This window comes from Rhopalosiphum padi, chromosome 4 (genome assembly GCF_020882245.1).
Source record: "Rhopalosiphum padi isolate XX-2018 chromosome 4, ASM2088224v1, whole genome shotgun sequence".
NCBI classification, from domain to species: domain Eukaryota; kingdom Metazoa; phylum Arthropoda; class Insecta; order Hemiptera; family Aphididae; genus Rhopalosiphum; species Rhopalosiphum padi.
In genome coordinates this window covers 827667-849239 of record NC_083600.1, presented here as the reverse complement: position 1 = coordinate 849239, position 21573 = coordinate 827667, and the positions used below count along the sequence as shown (strand labels likewise).

Here is a 21573-nt window from a genome sequence, read left to right as displayed (position 1 = left end):
GGGCGTGGCTCCACTACACTTAATGCCACGAACTAAGGTTAATCTAATTCATGCTTCATGCACACAGCAGCAGCAGCTGATCAGGCTGTTGATAAGTTAAAGGTTGGTGGATAATATGGGAGGAGATCGAAAGACGAGGCGTTCAGCGTGGCCAGGTGAGTGACGACCGACGGCTGATCACCATCGACATGGCTCGACTGGCACGAGTATACGGCCCAATCAGAATTCAGAACGTAGAGATACTACATTTTCAAGGATAGAAATAGTGTATCGATATTTTTAATTCAATATCGTATGTTCAATAAATACATAGGTAATAATGTGATATACCAAGGAACCGTACGATCCGTATCGGATTCATTATAATTTATAATTGATTCATTGATAAATAATTATAAGCCACAGATATGTATAAATATATATATATATATCTCAATATCTATTCTGTTTCATGGGCTGTTCACTTAGCGATAACACCCAAATTCGGATATAACAAGCATCTTTCAACCTTAAATCGACATATACCGTTGATGGAGCCATAGCCTACATTCTCGCTGTGTAAACAATTAGAAGCCAATATTAGCGACGTCTCTTTTTGAGAATTTGATATTAATTATCTACACATGCGCGAGTATACACGTCGCATATTTATTTGAGTTATTACTTATGAATGTAAATATTAGAATAAATATGCTACGAGTATACACACGTATTCCCCAGAAAACGTACGGCTAAAAAACAAGTGAGGAACACATTTCTATCACATTGGTCACACTGGCCATCCTGTACTTATCAATAGCAAGACATTGGCGATAATATATAATTCGTGACGTTGGCTGAAGACGATAACGTAATCGCTTAAAATATAAAATGTAACAATAACATTGGTCGTACGGCATTTATGACGTAATATCGTCCTACTTCCAATCGTGTTCGGTTAAAGATTATAAAAAATTAACTATAACATTTATGCCGATCAGTTACGGTTATCTATCGTCGATTTTAGTATTTAGTCGATTTACTCGATTTAGTTCACGCCCGACATCAGTACAGGAAGGTTGTTGATTACAAATCTATTAGTCAATAATTAATATTACCACGTATTTTGAGAACATATTGCTGGTAAAAATCGACCATGGACAGGGATTCAAAAAAATTATTCCATAAAGTTATCGTCGACTTATTATGCTTAGGTTCAGGTAAGAACTTGTCTTACTTAACATGTCTAATATTTTTTTAAGAAATATATTAGGCTTATATTCAAATTCCACCTTATATTTTATAGTTCACATAATTACAGAACAGTATGATTATTTTATTTTTAACTGTTTATAACAAATGTTCTAGATCGTAAGTTGAACACAAATTATACAGGTAGCTTCTTGAAACTTTAACTTGATTTTATGAAAATTTTAAAATGAATGAGAAACGGTTAGAAAATGTATACATTAGTTAAAAAATATTATTATGGCTAAAATAACGCTTATAAAGATATGTATGTTGAATGTTCTGAAAATATAATATTAGTATATTACCCGCTTTGGATGACCTCAATTCCCTAAATGTTGGTACTGTTTTTTAGATGAATAATATACTAATATATATTTTTAAATAGATATAGGTATTAAAAGTTCACACGTTACGTCGTAGTTATACCTAGGTAATTAAATATTTATTATGGCAATAACAAAAAAGAAACATAATTTTTTTAAATTATAATTTGGATCGTTAAAATAATTTTTAAATGATACCTAAATAGTTACCAACATTCATATATTGAAGTCGTTGTCAATTTCAGGTCAACGAGTCTGATTAAAATATCTACACAACTTAAAACATTATTAATTATAATGTATCATATTTATATTCATAGTAACATACCATTTTAAATTTTATAAAATTACTATTTATCATATCTATCAACATTCTCCATTATTAAATTGTAAATGAAATACTCTATACGGCATTTAGTCGTGCACTCATACCAAAAAAAAAAAAAAATCACCTAAACCCATACCACTACCATAATGCAATAAAAATATATTTTTTCCAAGTCTATTTAAATTTTGGAATTTTCACACGTATTACATGCAATCTTGGTAATTCATTGGTTTTGAAAGTTGAACCTAGAATTTAAATAGACAGATATTGGGGTACTTATTTAATATTATTTACAATTATAACATTTATAACAGTGGTTTTAACTGGCGGCACGGAGCATTCTCTTTCTCTATAGTTGTACCCTGAGCTTTTAAACTGTTTATTATAATAATAATAATAAAATATCAATTTATTAATGTTAAAGTATTATAATTACAATTGTGTTTATGTAATTAGATGTGAAATATTAAATTATGACAAAAAAAAATTGATAACTACTGAGCTATAATAATATAGGTAATATAGTACAAAGAATACATATTATAGGTATGTCTATAACAATTTCTTTGGATTAAAATGATGTTCTTCTTATGTTATTTTGATTGCATCATTTGATTATTATACATAGATATTTGCATTTATTTTAATCCATAAGGTATGACTATGACGGGCATGCCCACTATAGCTACTAACAACGATGTTTAAAGATTAATGTAAACATAACGAATACAGAACCGTCAGAACGTTTGACTAGCTATCCCCGCGCACTTCATTGCACGTATAAAAGTTGGTTGCCGAATGCTAACATTTTAGCATAACACGTGTGGATAAATAATATTTTTAGTTTTCTGGTTTAGTGTTTAGATGATATTTCCGACGTATTAACTTTTACATAGCTGTACCACCCAGCGTTGCTTTTTTTTTTGATCATTTAACAGCAGCATTTTTTTTCTTTTTCTTTTGTTGAACCACTTAAACTTTATTTCCTTTTTCATTCTGGACCAAAAACAAACAACTCATAAAGTTTCAAGTGTGTGAACTAAAAACTACGAATAAGTTGTGTTCTGTTATAGTACATCAACACTCACCAAAATAATAATTAATAAAATAATAACCAATAATTGGTAACACAGATAAAGAAAAATATCTTAATGTGAGTATTTGCTAATTATTTAAAAAATTAATAACTTTATTTTTCATTAATTTATAGAATCATAAATAGGCTTAAAACCTCTACTCCACGATTTACTCTTTAATTAAAAAAAAAAATCAAGGTAGTCAAATAACTAGTTTCAGGGAACACACATGACAAAGATTTCCATTTCCACATTTATATATTTAGATGCTCGTCTCGTTTAGTCGTTTCGTTCATATTGATGCCAAGCAAGTATAATATACAATGAAAATCATCAAATTGTAAAAAATTAGTTTGAATAATAATAAACAATTTTCTATTACGTTTACAATTATCTTCCGTATTATTATTTTCTTTTGTGAACGTTAACTCCAATATATTATATTTTAGATTTATTCCCGAAAAAATTATTTTTTCGTTGTATATTATCTTGTATAAAATGGTTATTGTTAAGGTATAGCAATAACGTTTGACAAAAATGTATGTAAAGAATAATTATGAATATAGGCAATTAGTAATTAATATATATAGGTATTAATTATACCTATATTACCCTACATCAGAGATACCAAATTCATGACACCAAAAAATTAAAATACTCATTATTTTTAATTTATTTTATTTTAAATAACAATAAATAATAAGAAGATCAATATATTGTAAGCTCTTTTTCATTATCGTTGACGCCTTTCAGAAAATTAATTTGCAAATTTGTTAAAAACATTTATAACCCTACGATACCTAAAACAATGCCATGACAAATAGTTGAAATTGATTCTATAAATATTTATTATTTATATATATAATATTTTTCATTAAGCACGCAAGAAAAAAAATCAGGTATCTATAATTTATTTAGCATGTAATGTTAATAACATTTTCCATCCTTGCCCTACATCATTAGATTACTAACTATCTTTATATATAACTAATAACAACATATTAATGAATAACGTAAAATATTTATTAATCATATTTTTGTATACTTTTATACGATATATTTAATATTTAATTGTGGCAATTTAATAAATTCACTGCCCCGCAATTATTCGATTTTCGATTATTACATTAAGTTTACGAATTTATTTCAATTTAATATTGGTAGAAATATCTATTGTAATAAACTTAATACAAATAAAACATTATAATATAACAATTAGGGACCCCCAAATTTATTTTGTTTATATTCATATTCATTTGATTCAAATATTTTTTTTCCGCTATAGCTTATATGTTATAAATTATAATGTTCTAATGCATAACGCTTCACAATTTCTCGTGTTTCCTTTAAATAAATTTGAATAAACTATGTTTTTTAGAAAATGTTGATGTAACTATTAAAATCGAAATATAAATAATTTTTTATTTAAGTTAAATTTAATAGAGAGAATACTGAAATATTTATACAACACCGTTTTTTAACAAATTTGTTTTGTTTTTTAGTTGTTGTCCAAAATAGAATAAACAGTATACTCTTGTAATTTTCTCCAAACATTTATAGAAATTATTTTAACATAATATAAAGTGTTTACACCAGTGATAATTAAATTGTATTTGTATCCTGTATTAGATGCAATTTTCCCAAATATATAAACTAATCAGAAAAAACTCATGATTTACGATGGTGGAGAAAACATTCAATAATTACCATAGAAAAATATTTTGAGTGAAACATTGTTACAATATTGTAATATTATTAATAATTCTATAAAGATCTTAAGATTTTTTTAAATCACAAATCTTAAAACTTTCCATCAGCTCTTATCTAAAAATTGTATATTTTTATTTTGAATAATTTTAAATTTTAAATTATAATTTTAAGCGATTTATAAATACATAACATTTTTGAATTTATTTGGTTTTTCCTGACATTTATGCTTATAAGTTATACTAATTATAGGTATGATATATTAACATTATTACTTATTAGTTGTTCTTAAAACAATTTAAAAATATATTGAAAAGACGTATGTACGCACAGTTTAATTAAATAAATGAATAAAAGCGTTTAAAATTCAGATTATATGTCTTCTTTACAGAGAATCCTTTTTTCGCAATAAAATTATCATTTATTATATAATTTAAAGTTTTTTGAACTACATTAAATTTTTACAAAAGAAAATAGTACAGTTATTTTTTTAATTAATTTTAGGGGGGGTAAATCCTTCATCCTCACTCCCACCAAAAAAAGAAATATATTTTATAATTATGTAATACAATTTAACATAATTCTGTTACGGACGATAATGATTATTATTGGAGTTTTGAACTAGCGTGATACGGTGATGTCACTTGGTTACTGTCTCTCACTACCACTCTCCCAAAAAATTCATTGTACCTACTGTTATTTATGTTATCAATTTCGTTAGAAATCGTTTCCGTTAAATGTGTAATACCTATGTCTATACTTCGTATCACTTTAAAAGGATCTAAGACCACGATCGACTGGTTGGCCACCCCTGCTATAAAACATAACTCATAAGTACAAAATATATCGAATGTGTTCCATCTCCAATAACTGTAAATTTGTAGGTACATCTAATTGTTTTATATATTATATAAGAAAGATGTCAAAAAAAAAAATCATAATACATATATATAAATCAATATATGCTTATATAATTACATTTTAATTTGCAAGTTGATTCTGAATGTATTATCGCATATATAATTGGCTACCTAGCAAATATTCAAATAGTTTTTTTATACTCCTTCATTAATCATCTTATTAATTTAAGTCGTTGAAATAAATAAGCATTTGCTTATCGTATTTTTTTTTGTACATTTACCGTGGTTGCTTATAATATATTACACCCCACCTTCTTACATTATACTGCCCAGTTTTCACTTACACATATTGTTATTTACCTATACAGAATAGGTATTTACTAACTAGTGACTTACGCTTGTATTAAATTTAATTGTTAATTGTTATATAAATAAAATTAATTTATTAAATATACTAGTTCCCATCAGAGAAAGTCAAATTACCGTAAATCAAAAATTGGTATTGTTATAGTTTCTAAAATCTTTATAACACCAGTATTACCGTACTTTCGTACTAAACATATTTCATATTTTATTTTGTTTTCGCCCACAGTGAAGTAGTGGTAGTTATGCACAAAAATAGCCCCTCGATACGTCGACTCGTACTATTAAAAGGTACCTATATGTGGATGTGATTGTTAAATTATGATTTGCGACTAATAACTTGCATGATGCAAATTGCACGTGGGTGTGTGCATGCTATGTGTATAAAATATAGTGTAGTGTTTTAAAGTAACACGAGGTCTCACTCTCAAGAATTTAAATTATAATTGACACTTTTAATTAAATTGAAATACTATGTACCATATTAAATATGCTAGCTAAATGCCAAATTACTATTACATGATAATAATAATTTTTTAATTATTATAGGTTCTATAACTAATTAGTCAAATTCTTAAATTTATAATTGTATAATCATAATGTATGTATAAATAATTTCATATAATTTACTATTGTAGGTAGGTACTTACAATTTACGAATACATTTCTTAAATAATTCTTAACATTTATTTTCATTCATACCTTCAACCGTATAGTCTTTATTATTAATGGCTTACATAGGTACTATACAACTATATTTTGAACATGTTATTTTATTATAAAAAATTATAGTATAAAATATTTGTAAAATAGAATATTTCTATAAATTTAAATTTAAAATAATTGAATAATTCTAAATTACATAAGTATTGTAAGAAAAAGTTATAGGAGGATAAACCTCACTATTACCAGGATTTTGATTTTTATGACTTACAATCAAGTCTATTATAAATACTATGTGTATATATGTTATTTTCTGGTATTAGCATCTAAATAACTTTCATAAGGCACTAAGGTAAATATTTTTATCATGATGAAATACATTTTTATATATAATGCAGTTAAACTTAACAATTTAATAAAATGTATCATTACTTTTTGCTTAAAAAAGGTTATTATGTTCAAAACTGACTTACGTAGTATTATAATATATAAGTTATATAAACAAAAAATATTTATTTATATGTATTTATTTATTTATTATAATTTATAACAGATTCAATCTAGCACAAAAGACATATTGTCTAGGTTTTAATTTCGCACACATTTTTGTTGATAAGTGCTTAATCGTGGAAATAGGGAGAGGGAGTACCCCCCCCCCCCCGCAAACAGTACACAAACAATATCTTATACTTACTGTGTATTTATGTACAAACTTAATATATTTTATTTCCTAAGGCTATTTCCTACAAAGTTATACTATACAGACATTTATATTGTTAAAAAAAAATCCAAGTAACTAAACCTCTCCTCAAAATTAATTAATACTTTTTTCTTGGATACTTCTTTTTTGAGTGTATTTTATTTTTCACTATTTTTTCCTATTATAATTTTTGCATTATGCATTTTTGTACTTAAACCTACTTATTTTCATTTGTGTATTAAAAACAAAATTATTATTAATTTTTAAATGTCATTATGCAGTTTGAATGAATGTATGTTGTATACTGTAAGTTCATTATGCTGCGAAGAAAGTAACTCTGATTATATTTTGAATTATGCATATAATTTTAAAATTACGCTTCTTTATTACAATTATTTACTGCAATTTAATCCATAAAATGATTGTTTAAATTACATTTACGTATTATATCTATTAATACCATTGTTACAATTTAACGCGAGTCGCAAAGTATCTATGATAACTTTTTCTTTTATTTCTATTTGTTTATTAAGTTAACGAGGCTTGAGTGCATTATTTTAAGTATACATATAAATAATAGTAAGAAACATTATAAAATAAAGAGTTTATATATAATTAAATTAGCGTTTAAGAAAAAACTATAATTAATTATAGACATTTTAATATACTCAGTCTTACAACTGGCGGATTATCTGGTTTGAAAAAAATCAAAATAAATATTAATTTATTACAATCGAAAAAAATTATATTTAATGAAATGTTTAAAGAATATGAAGTCCTATAATGATTCTATGAAAAATTATCGAAAACATTGGGGATAAACGTGAGAAATATTTGAACATGATGAATTGGTATTAGCTTATTACTATCTAATAATTCTGGACAAGAAATAATATCTTTCAATAATTTATAATATATAAAACTTTAAAAGAAACACTGACAAAGCTTGTATGTATTTTGTTTTAAAACATAATAAATCTAAAATGTTAGAAAAATAAATAGCTTTGGATATAAAATGTTGTATAAACAACTCTAAAATACGAATATGATAAGAAATTAAAAAATTATAATTATTATGATAATTAATAATAAATACAAAACTGAGACAAAGAAAATAAATTAAAACTGTGATATACATTTTATATTTATACATTACATGATATTATATGCATACAAATATATTTATTTTTTTCTAGTTGGGTTTCCAGTATTGATGTTTTATATGTTTGGTTTTCCATACCAAAGAGGATTCTTTTGTAATGATGAATCTATTCGATATCCATTTAAAGAATCAACAGTTACATCAAGTATATTATATACAGTTGGATTAGGATTGCCCACATTAGTAGTAAGTAATAACACTAATAACTAATAATCTATCGGAAAAGTCTCAAGACGTTTTGTCTATGTTCGTATAAAATGAATTATTATATTATTAATTAATACATTTATGTACGACGATCAAATAAATTAAAAACAATAAAATCATTTTTCCATTTATTTTACACATTTTTCAAAACAATAAATATTTAAATATAGTATATAATTAATTATTAATTTTTGATAACAAATTCTAAGGTTTGTTCATTTATATTTTACTCCCCGTGGCCTGTACCCATCAATCAACGTTCATCAATAACCTAGCCAAGGTGTTGTATGCATATCACAATATTATTTTATTTAGGTTTTATTTTCCTTCAAATTTAATTAGTAGCCATGTTTATTTATTTTTTCCTTATACACCGAATTATTTATCAAAATAAACACTATTTATCACTTAATTTTTTTGCTTTAATTAATACATTTTTATTACATCTATAATCTATTTAAGAACAATATTTTTAAATTCTTGGATTTTCATGTAATTTAAGGAGTCTTCAGTGGCAAATTTAACTACTTTTTAACAAGAACCAACCTTTTTTACTGTAGATCGTTAAGAATATTATTTTTTGGAAAACTTTTTATGTATGTAAAAGGAAATTTTAACGAGTAGTTTTTTTGTTAAGTAAACCTAGTTAGTAGGCCTACTAATAATAAAAACTGTCTATGATGATAAAAGCCTCTAAAAAGTTTAGAATGTTGGATTGTTAGAAGCTATCATAATTCATAATTGCTATATGATTTAAAAATCATAGTAATTAATATTAATTTGTTAATATTTTTTAGTGTATTAAAAACTAAATTTTTATATTACCTATATTATTTATGTAAAACTATACTATTGAAGATTATTATCCTATGATATAAAGTTTAATCACTAGGAAATTAACTATTTGATTTTCGATTCGAATGCGTGAACATTTTAAAAAATTCATACAAATAACAATTTACATGAGTGGTCCTCATTATTAAAAATAAAGTTTGTACCGTCATAGGACATTCCTCTACTGATAAAATCTAATTGCTTAAAAATTCTAAAAATCATAATTTGAATAAACGCATACAGAATAAAATTGGTGTAAGTATATTGTTTATTGTTGAATCACTCTGTATAGAAATATTAACTATCGTTATTTCATATATTTGTATATTATGTGGTTAGACCTTGGAAGTTGTTATTAATCGTATATATTACAGCGCCAATACCAATCACAATTTTCAATCCTACGTGTGGCACAACTATTTCGATTTTCGATTAATGTGTGTACATTATAGTCATCTTGAATGTTTTACTCATTTTTGGTGAATCTGCATTAAGAATGCGTAAATACGTAATACTATAGTTTCAAAAACATCATAGATTACTTAAAAAATAATAACACCAGTAAAAGCCTACGTGGGGTCCCAGATAATAATCTTACTTTTAAATTTTATAATAGGTCAATTTACTCTAATATCAAAACTAACAATACACTATTGAAACTGGTGAACGAAAATTTGCCATGCAGTACGTGTGTAAGATGAAGATATATTATACGGGTATTACGTCCTCTTAAACATAAAATTACTCAACATTCCCAATATCACTGTTTCAAACATTTTTTCGTACTTTTTAATTCAAATTAAACTAATTAAATTAATTTAGATTATTTAGTAGTTTACTTTAAACATTTGAAACAACATGGACTTTTATCAACACCTATAATTTATTGCTTCATTAATCATTAGCGACTAGAATTATACTAGTTAAATTAATTATTAGTATCTATTCATTATATGAAATTTTCATAGTAACCATTCAATTTAAAGATAATAAATTATAATTAAAAATATTAAAAATGTTACATTTTTTTTGTTTAAGTGTAATTTCGAATTTTTGACTTAAGATATTATTAGGATACACGTACTATTAGCTGGTAGATAATAATAAATGTTCACATAATACATAATATATACTACATTTATAAATAATAATAGAACTTTATTGACTATATAATTTATCAATCAAGACTTATGGACATTTTATATAAAAAAAAAAAATGGACCAAACATTTTGAAACTATATAAGTTCTTATTTTTTCTTCTTATTAAATAATTACTGTAATACCTACTTTAAAAATATTTACAGATTTTATTTATTGAATATTCAATGCGAAACAATGAACAATCGCGTTATTCGTTATTGGGAACACCTATTCCTAATTGGTTGTATTCCGTGTACAACAATATATTATGGTTTTTATTTGGAGCAGCTTGTTCACAACTAACTACAGATATTGGTAAATATACAATAGGAAGATTGAGACCTCATTTTTTAGACATTTGTAAGCCTAATGTGGACTGTAATTCCGACATCAATAAAACGAGATACATTGAAGATTTTACATGTAACGGAGAAAGGCCCAGCAAATTTACCGATAGTAGATTATCATTTCCTTCTGGGCATTCTTCATTATCGTTTTATTGTATGGTGTACTTAGCGGTAAGTGTAAATTTCTCTGTTTAACACATTGTATTTTATATATTTAAATTTAATAATTGTTTTATATGCATATATTAGTTATACTTACAAGCCCGAGTTAAAACATCTAAATATGGAATGGCAAGAAGCTTAGCTCAATTTGTGGTTATTGTGATGGCAGTGTTTTGTGCTTTATCACGAGTCAGTGATTATAAACACCATTGGAGTGATGTATTGGCAGGAACAATTTTGGGAATTACTACTGCTACTATAACTGTAAGCCAAATGATCAATTGTTATAATAAAAAAAAAATTTTCAAAAGGCTAAAATGTAAAGACTGATGTAGAAATTCTTCATATAAACCACTTAATGTTTTTGTGTATAAATACTTAATTTTTAAATAAAAACGCTGTGGTCTTTCAAAATATATAAATTTAATTGATAATATTCTTCTATGTCTTATGATTAAAATTAAAATAATGAATTTGATTAATTTACTATTAACTTAGATTATATACTTGTTAGATTTGTTTACAATATGTATACGTATATGAAATGATGAAGATGTTCATGGTAATAAGAAAATAAATATTTTCAAATTGGTGAATTTTTTTTTTTATGTTTTGCAAGATCATAATTCATAACAAATCTACACACTTTTAAATTCCAAGTCGAATGAAATAGCTATAGTCTTTTACCACGATATAATGATTTTATTTTACTTAAACTAATTATTACTAATAACTAATTACCTATACTTATGATGTAGTAATAATTAAACTCGAAAGTTTGTTATCATATAATTGAGTGAATAATTATTAATTATGGGCGCTAATTTAATTCTGATATAACTACAAAACGTATAAAAAAATATGAATTTTTTAATTTTACTAAATTATTTTCGTATTGCTTTTAAGGAAATAAATGTCTAAAAAGTTAATTTATAAACTAGATATGAACCAATATGGTATATACTATATAGGCTACTGTTTCAACTAAGATATATAATATCATACCCAATATTAATTTATGTTTAATTTGTTTTTAACAAACATACTCCGTATATAAAATAGGTAGGTAATACCATTACCTATTAATTATATAACATTTACAATAAAAAGGCAAGTACTTAAAAAATAATTCATTTACAAAATTATCTTTCCATTAAATCAGAATAATTTTAAAACAAACTGTTGACCTCTTATAAAATATCATTTTTTTAGATTATGTTTTGTTGTAATTATCCATTATAGTCGCCGCTTATTGGATGATTTATGGACTCAACAGCCAAAAGGCTGGTCTTCATTTACACGTATACCAACACATAGGAAAAATTCGTCTAACGGATTCACTCAACTATACTCGTAGTATAAAGTCTACGAGTCTCACTCTCTTACTGCATTAGTTAATGGGGGCAATATATATTTTTAAGGGGATATTTCCACTTTTAGTCCATTTACTCAATTTTATCGCATATATATTGAAAATCAATATTATTACTTCGACTTATCGCATCAAAAATGTTTGAAAATATTTTTTTACATTATTTATTAAAGCAATTACAAAACAATATTGTTTAACAAAATGTCTATTTTAATTGCTTTTATTAGCATTTTTATGCTTTATGAATAATAATACATACATTTAAGATACATAAATAAATACATTATAATAAATATTTATTATTAGATAGCCAAATTTAATTTTTTTTATAATAACATTTAAATATGTACTCATATATATTATCTTTTTATTCTTGGGCTTTTTCTTTATTGACTCGTTTAGTTAATAATGGATTCAAATACTTTGGTGTAAGTTCAATAAGCGGTAACTATTGTATTTATAATAAATGGCGATCGAGGCTCACGAGTCTTCTCAGTGGGGCCCAGTATTTCATTATATGAAATTAAAATTAAATAAATATAATAGGATAATTGGTCAATGATAATAGGTTTGGAAGATATGGGCTATATAATAATTTTAAAACTTAAAATGTAATTAATATTATTAATCGACATTTATAATTTAAAAATGAACCGAGTATAGTATAGAGTATTAGATTCAATATTATTCCAACTTTTTACTCTATCCTTAGAATAAACTATAAATAGTTTTGTATTAAGTTCATAAAAATGTTGAAAAAAAATTATCCCTTAATATATAGTAAAAATGTTAGTCTTATTTGAAAAATGTATGCTTGTATCTTCACAGAACACTCTTAAAGCAGCTCAAGCAGTACAACAAATCTTGAATAGTCTTAAAGCATATTTAAAAATTCCAAAAATCAAATTTTAAATAACTGTTATTATTTAAGAGAAAGATCTTGATTAATATATAAATATATAAATTTATATACTTATACATTCAAAACCACTGAACTTAATTATTATAAGAATTTTTCAGTTTTATAATTCATAATATTGATTCTATAACCAAACTAGAGATGAATCAGAGATTTCCTTTTTTTATTCATTTATAAGCGTATGTACTTCCCGCGTTTGTATAATAATAAAATGCTGAAATCAGTGAAAACAGTGTGAAAAAAAAAATTTTTATGTTCATTTTTAAAATTTATTTATTTATTGAAAAATAAATTAGTTTTAGATTTTATATTGTTTCTACAATAATCTGTGAAATATATTACTAAATATTTCATATTATTATATTATTATGATAAAATATCAATAATTATTACGTATTTACATTATATTTTTACTGAGTAATTGATAACACTGATAGATAAACAATAACACACATTCACTGGCTATCTATTACTTTTATTTATTTATTTAGTTTATATTTTTATGCGAATGGGTTTTTCAATTTAAATGGTGGGAATATCTAACTACCGTATAAAACGAGTTAAAAATATATTTTTAAGTCTTTTCAATTAGATTTTGCCCTTTCCGTTATATTTCCAATTAAAACAATTAATAAATCAAAAACATTATATTCATATTATTTATTAGTAAATAATAATAAAAGTTTAACAATATAACTAATATCATTTTATCAAAATCAAAATTAACTCTCAAAATATCATAATCGGTAATTGTATTAAACTATATTTTAATATACATTGAATAAAGAACAATTATTGGTATTACTAATGTATAATATAAAATATAATCCTTTTATTTTTATATTTACTTTCAAATATATATGTACACATACAAGGTTGCCTACATAATTGTATACATTACAAACGTTAAAAGTTTAGATGTATATAAATGTACATGTCAGCAATTTCTGTAAAATAAATTTGGAAGGACCTGTCCTGTATGTGTACTTCTATATTTATGAATGTAGTATGTAGTGTATCTCACTAATGTTTGTACTTTTGAACATTTTTAAAACTTAATAAGACTGAATAATTAAAATAAAAAAAATCTAAACATAGTGAAATACCTACCTATACATGCAGATGTTAATTATGTATTTACTTTGTGTACTTATATATTAGAATTAAACTTGATGTTTTAGGCATTATTCGTATCGGAATTATTTGCGTCAAAATATAAATCCCTCCGAAAACGTAATTCTTCAGCAGATGACATCGAAACTACAAATAATTTACAAACAACCGAACTCAAATAAATATGCACTAATGCTTCCAAACTGCATTTAAATAATATGAATATTTTTATATTTCGTTAATATATTGATTACAAAGAATAATTTACTAAAATTAAATTTGTTTTCTTCATTATAGTTTAAAGAACAAATTATAATGATATATGTTTGGTCAGTAGAGTATTATTTATGTTAATTAAAGGTATTCATTTTTTTAGTAATATGTATTAAAATTGGAATGAAGAAAACATTTTTTAATCGTATTTTTATTATTTTTTTTTTATCAACTATACATTGTTTGTAACAATGAGTATAAAAAATGTATAGTTATTTAAAATAATAATATAAATCCAATATTACAAATTTACAATTAATATAAATGATATTGTTTATACATTTTTCAACTATTGGTATGATTAGAATATAATATACAAATTACATACAATTATAATTATATATTGTGATCAATTATTAACGTAAGTAGGTACAAACTATATTTATTTTATTCATAAATGGAGTCCTCGCGATTTTGTGTAGCTATTATATATACCTAGGTGCTATTTTTCATTGAACATTATAATAATACTAAACGTTTTTATATGAATTTATATGGTTTTGGGTATTTATTTTAAACTGATTAAACTTATTTTTTTACATTACATTTTAGGCCATCATCACATTTTATTATATAAGACTAAAAAAATTCAATTTATTTATTTTTACGCTGTAATTAAATAAAAGCACATTTAATATTATATATTCTATATATTTTGTATAATATATATCTCCAACATAACTATAATAATATGTTCCTTCCATATAAATGTATACTTTTTGTTTGTTATAACGCCATAAGTATAATTTATTAATTATTTTACTAAAAAAAATCAGATCTGTAATTGTTGTTACCTGTTCACATTTAAAAAAAAACCTATAATAATATAATCAATTTAAATTTTATTTATTACTATTATTATTATTATTAAGATTAATATTTTAGTATTAAATAACAAAATAAATAAATTTTTATATTAATATTATGCATTTTATGCGTTATATGTAATCTTTTATTTATTTTTATGTTTACATAATAAGTATTATGCGTTGTTTTTTAATATTAATGTTTTATACTATTTGGCTGCATATTATAAAACATAATTTATAAATCTATTTTAGTTTAACATAGATTATGAACATTTTAACATTTGTTTATATTGTCGCTTTACACATTTATCGATCTGATAATTAAAATTGTTATTTTTGTTTTCTAATGCAAATTAATAAAATTAAAAATTATAGTGAGAATTAATATATTATATTATATTTTTTTTTAAATCGTCAAGTAACAATAAGTATATTTCAAATAAATATAATCACAGAATAGATTAAGACAGTATCGTCTATTCTATGATTCAACTATATATGTAGTTTTAATTAATTAAAACTATTAATTTCCAGCTGACTATAAATCCTGTAAAATATAAACACCTCTAATTTATTCTGCATATGCGCCTACAAGGAGTTAAAGAAGAGTATAGCCAAATAAGGCAACAACTGTAGAGGACACCTAACTTTTTAAATGAGTATTAATAAAAGAGTAATAAACAGAGAATTAGGCATTAGTTTTGAAATATAGTTTCGAGTTTACGCCTACGTGTATCCACTTCGTAATTTATAGTATAAGTCTCTGTAATCGTGAATGTGTTTAGTTTGTTTAAATTTAATGATAAATCATTGTATACGAGAATGTTAGCATCTATTATTTCATATAATTCAACAGGTAATTATTATTTAATTATTATAATATTATAGCCTAAGCCTATATATTATTATTGTTATTACTTAACTTATAACTTATAAGACATAAGTTAACATAAACAAGTGACAACCAACCTAGGATGATCTGAATATATTATTAGGCGCATGGTAAAAATATAATCTAAATATCTTGTAAAATGCAATATTGCATTGTACTAAAAAAAAATACACATAATGATCAAAGGTGTATTTAGACACAGGCCTATAGGCTATAGGGGAGTTACTCATTTGCGCCAAAAAAAATTATTTCATTTTGGGTATAGCCCATTTGCGCCAAAATAAAAAAGGTATGTTTTTTTCGACCACCCATTTGCGCCAAATTTACCTGTTTAAACATTTTACATTAAATAATTGGTTAATTCGTAATTTAAAAGACGTCGTTTCTGTAACGTATAATAAAGTTATTTTTATAAGTCTGTCAATAGTAGTATTAAAAAAGGGCGGCCCCCTATTCGGCCAAAATATACCCTTCCCTTTTCGGCCAGTGTCACTTTTCGACCAACACTTACAGTTCCCTTTTCGGCCACTGGTCCTTTTCGGCCAGCACAGTTTTAACAACTTATGAGTTATGATTGTATCCAAAACTATGATTTTTTTAAAAAAAAATTATTACCTACCTAATACTTTATAAAAAAATAATATAAAATAACAAAATGTTACAATAAAATGTTATAATATAATACATTATTCGAATAAAAATTAATATAGTATTATAATACCTTTACAAAAATAATTATAATAATAAAATAAAATAATTGGCAATACAATAAAATGTTATAGGTAATATAATACATTAGTCGAATACAAATATAATAATAATAAAATATGCATTCAGAAGTTTTATTTTTTATAATTATATGATATTTGTTTGAAAATTTTGTAACGACATATTTTATTATTTTTATAGTCTTCAATGTAAGCTTCATTTCGTTGATTTTAGGTTAATACCTATATAGTAAAGTTATTAGTTATATCAATTAATAAAGAATTATAATTAATACTTTATTAATTTTTATTCGAATAATGTATTATATTATAACATTTCGTTATTTTATATTATTTTATTTTATCATGTTTTCATAAAGTATTAGGTAGGTAATAATTAAAAAAAAAATCACATTTTTGGATATAATCATAATTCATAAGTTGTTAAAAGAAAACTGTGCTCTGACGGAAAAATAAACGGTAAGTTTTGGCCGAAAAGTGACAGTGACCGAAAAGGGAACTGTAAGTGTTGGCCGAAAAGGGAAGGGTACATTTTGGCTGAAAACGGTGACGCCCTTAAAAATATACCTAACCCCCAAAAAAAATTCACAAGTTAAAAAAAGATTAAAAACTACTTTAAAAGCAATAGAAAATTATAAATTATTATTGATTATTATTTTTAAAATTGACTGATTTAAATAAAATGCTAACTATTGTTTATTATTTGAGAAAAAAATATATTATTTTATTATAATTATACCAGCTGAATTTTGCGCAAATAGTCTATACCCAAAACGAATTAATTTTTTTTGGCGCAAATGGGCGATGCCCGGCTATAGACCCGGGCCTAGAATGGTGACATTTGGAGGGTGACAAATTTCAACGAATTTTTTTGTTACAAAATTACAAAAAGTATTTTTCATTTCAAATTGTACTAATTGTTGAGTAGAAAAATTATTTTTATACCAATTATAGGTGTGTTATGTTATGATGAAAATAACGATACTGATACATCAATGAATTGTTGTGAAAAATTTAAAATATTTACACTTTATGTGGTTATTAATTGAATAGCAAGTGAATTATATAAGAACGGAGACAGACGACAGGCTTTTGATTTCTAGTATTTCTACTACACTAAATTTATCGTAGGTACTCCACAAGCTTATTTCTATAAGTGTTTAGGAAATAATAGAATATGATAATAGGCAATAAGGTACAAGAAAGTTACCCAAATGATACTGGAAAAGCATTTTCAACAGAATGTATACATTTTAAATCTTAAAATAAACAAATGAATTGCATTTCTTCTCTACAGATGTATAAATTATTACGAGAAGATTCTCTTACGGACGTGTATCGTATATCCTAATCCTAATATAGATATAGCACTTAGAATACTTATATGTGTGTACCCCAGTTTCTAACTGTAGTACTACTGAACGTTCTTTATCATGTCTTAAACGAATTAAAAAATATTTAAGATTGATTATGGCCTAAGGGTATACCTACTGAAAAACTCAATATTTTGGTAATAATGAATATCGAATTTACTGTCTACTTTAAATTGTGATTATTTAATTGATACATTTGATGAGGAAAAAAGTAGAAGAAAAAATTTGAAGTTTTAAGTATAATTAATTTGCAAATTGAAAAAAAAGATATTATGTGCAATTTAATTTTCATTAATAATATATCTTTTTTTTTTTTTTTTATTGATCCAAAAATATATTTACAACCCGGCATCTATGGCCATTAGTTACAGAAATTAGTTAATTGCAGACATTAGTTAATTACAGAAAATTTTTAGATGGAGTTGAATAAATTAGTTGATTTTAAGAAATCTAACATCTTGATGTTGTCCTCTGTTTCTGGTCCTAGAGCGGTGTCGAGTGACGTGTCGATTCCGATCCTTTGTCTATCCTGTTCATATTTGAGACATTCTGATAATATGTGTTTTACAGTCAGCCTGACACCGCAAACGTCACATATGGGACCTTCTTCCTTTGCCATTAGGTATCCGTGTGTTATTCTCGTATGACCTATACGCATGCGGTTTAGTACTATTTCTTCTTTCCTTTTAAGGGAGCTGTTAGCCCATCGGTTGGTGGAACTTTTGATTGTGTTTAGTTTAGTTGTTTGATGCTTCCATATCCGAAGCCATTTGTCGTTGGACATCTGACTAATCAGGGTTTTTATGTCATCATATTATGTTAGTGTTGGTAATATTGGTACTTCCTCATTTAAGGTGGCAATTTTAGCTTGTTGGTCGGCTAACTCGTTCCCTGGAATGCCCGTATGGCCGGGAATCCACATGAGCGGATTTGTTTGTTTCTAGACGATGCCTCATATAGTTTGTTTTGTATTTTGGTTGCGATATCTTTTTTTATATATTATAATATAACACGTTGTATCTATAGGTATTATAGGTATTCAAATATGTTTATTATTTTTATCCTGAAAGGTAATAAAACTAAAAATAAAATAATAAATGGCGCCGCCCCAAAAGCATAGCTTGTGGTGGGTGCAGCAAGTTCAATACAATAGGCAGATACCTACTATAAAATTTTCATTTTTTATTAAAATATTTAATTTTGTTAAAATTTTAAGCAAAAATGCCCAATACAGGCAATACATTAGTTACATATTTTTAAATTGTACCTAAATTTCAACTTATAGTAGTACCTACCTAACCTTATTAGATATTCAAACTGGCTAAAAAATAAACATCTAGTCAATATACATAAATCAAAAAAATTATAGAAAACTTGATATTTCAAAATAATTACCTATATGTAAATAGCTTGATTATTTTTTACAATATTTGGAATTTTATATTCTGAGCGTAGCGATGAATGTTAAGATATTGATTCTACAATGTTTGGTGTTTTTCTTTTGTCAGTCATTATTTTTCGGAGCTAAAAAATACTTTCATTTTCATTTTTATGTGTGGTTTCTGCTAGGAAACTGTATCTAGTTTGTACTTTAGGGAATCAAAAGTAAAAATGTTTTATTTCTTATCATAATAATCGGAAAACTAACTACAGTAAAATCTCATTAATCCGGACTTCGCTTAATCCGTACAGCAGTTAATAAATTTATAATACGTCAATTACGCTAGTTTATGCCGTAGATTGGAATAAACAAGAAAACGAGTTCTATACATTTTCCATAAATGCGGGTTATTGCGATATTTTTTAGGTTTAATATTGTTCGATATGTATTAATATTAGATTAATATTTGTATAATATTATATCCAATAAAATTTTTTAAATTTATAATTTACGATTTTTGGTTATTTTGTTTAATTCGGACAACCTAAAGCCCCTGCAATCAGTCCGGATTAATGAGATTTTACTGTATATGAGTTGAATGTTGAATGCATGGGTACCTCCTAACCGACAACATTATAAATTAGTGATATCAAAAAGTGAGTGAACGGTCAACGGAAAAACATTAAACGGCGTATTTGTCAACAATATTGTTGTCATGTTGTCATCACCGTGCCAGAAAAATAATCTTAAAGTAGACGTAGACTGTCTATGATAAACAGTTAATCAAGTAGTCAACTTGAATAATTTATCATTTATTATAACAACATTATTTTGTTATCAAAATAATATTTGTTGATTTTAATTTTTGATTATGACATGTAGAGTGAATTTATTTTTTTAATGTCACCCAGTAAAAATTCCCTAAAATATCCACTGCTATAATATTATATTGTATTATAAATGAGTAAATACTTAATAAATATGAGTATACTTGAAATAACCAATAATGAATCTAATTAAACTTAACGTTTCCATAAATGTTGTATTTCAGTACATAAAGTGAACGACCACATTGTGAAAAAATTACACGATGTAAAATTGGAGTAACCATTTCATGAAAAAATGACCATTTCGTGAAATATTTTCGAATTTCACGAAAGGATCAATTTCACAATGTGGCTACGACACATATATATTTTTTTGATGTAACACATGTGGAGTGCGGACACAACATCCGGTTTTTAGTGGACTTTTATAGACCATAATTTCATTTTTAATGTAATATTACTAGTTTTTATTTTATTTTTTAAGCATTAACATAATACAAGTTTAAGTAAATTTTATAAAGGGAAATAAACTGAAGGTAGTCTATACCTATCTATATAATATTACATATTTAATATATTACTATGTTTAATTTATGGTAAATACAATCATGAAATAGATATCCTAATATTTCCATGTTATTTTAATATTTATTAGAATTATTAGATCAAAACCAACATGTGTATAATGATAAAAGAAAGGAAGGGATAGAGACATATTAATTTAATTAAATTTATCAGGGCCATATTAATATGGATTATTATATTTATATATAAAAAGGGTTC

The 21573-nt window shown here is 24.8% G+C and overlaps 1 protein-coding gene across 1 annotated transcript; it reads left to right on the top strand.

Moving 5' to 3' along the window:
* Positions 1 to 860: 860 nt before the first annotated feature.
* LOC132929992 (putative phosphatidate phosphatase) lies at positions 861 to 15976 on the top strand. Its single transcript, XM_060995650.1, has 5 exons — positions 861 to 1199; positions 8447 to 8598; positions 10759 to 11112; positions 11191 to 11367; positions 14576 to 15976. Exons 1-5 carry the CDS (start codon positions 1136 to 1138, stop codon positions 14687 to 14689), a joined length of 861 nt encoding a protein of 286 aa, XP_060851633.1. The 5' UTR covers positions 861 to 1135; the 3' UTR covers positions 14690 to 15976.
* Positions 15977 to 21573: the final 5597 nt, after the last annotated feature.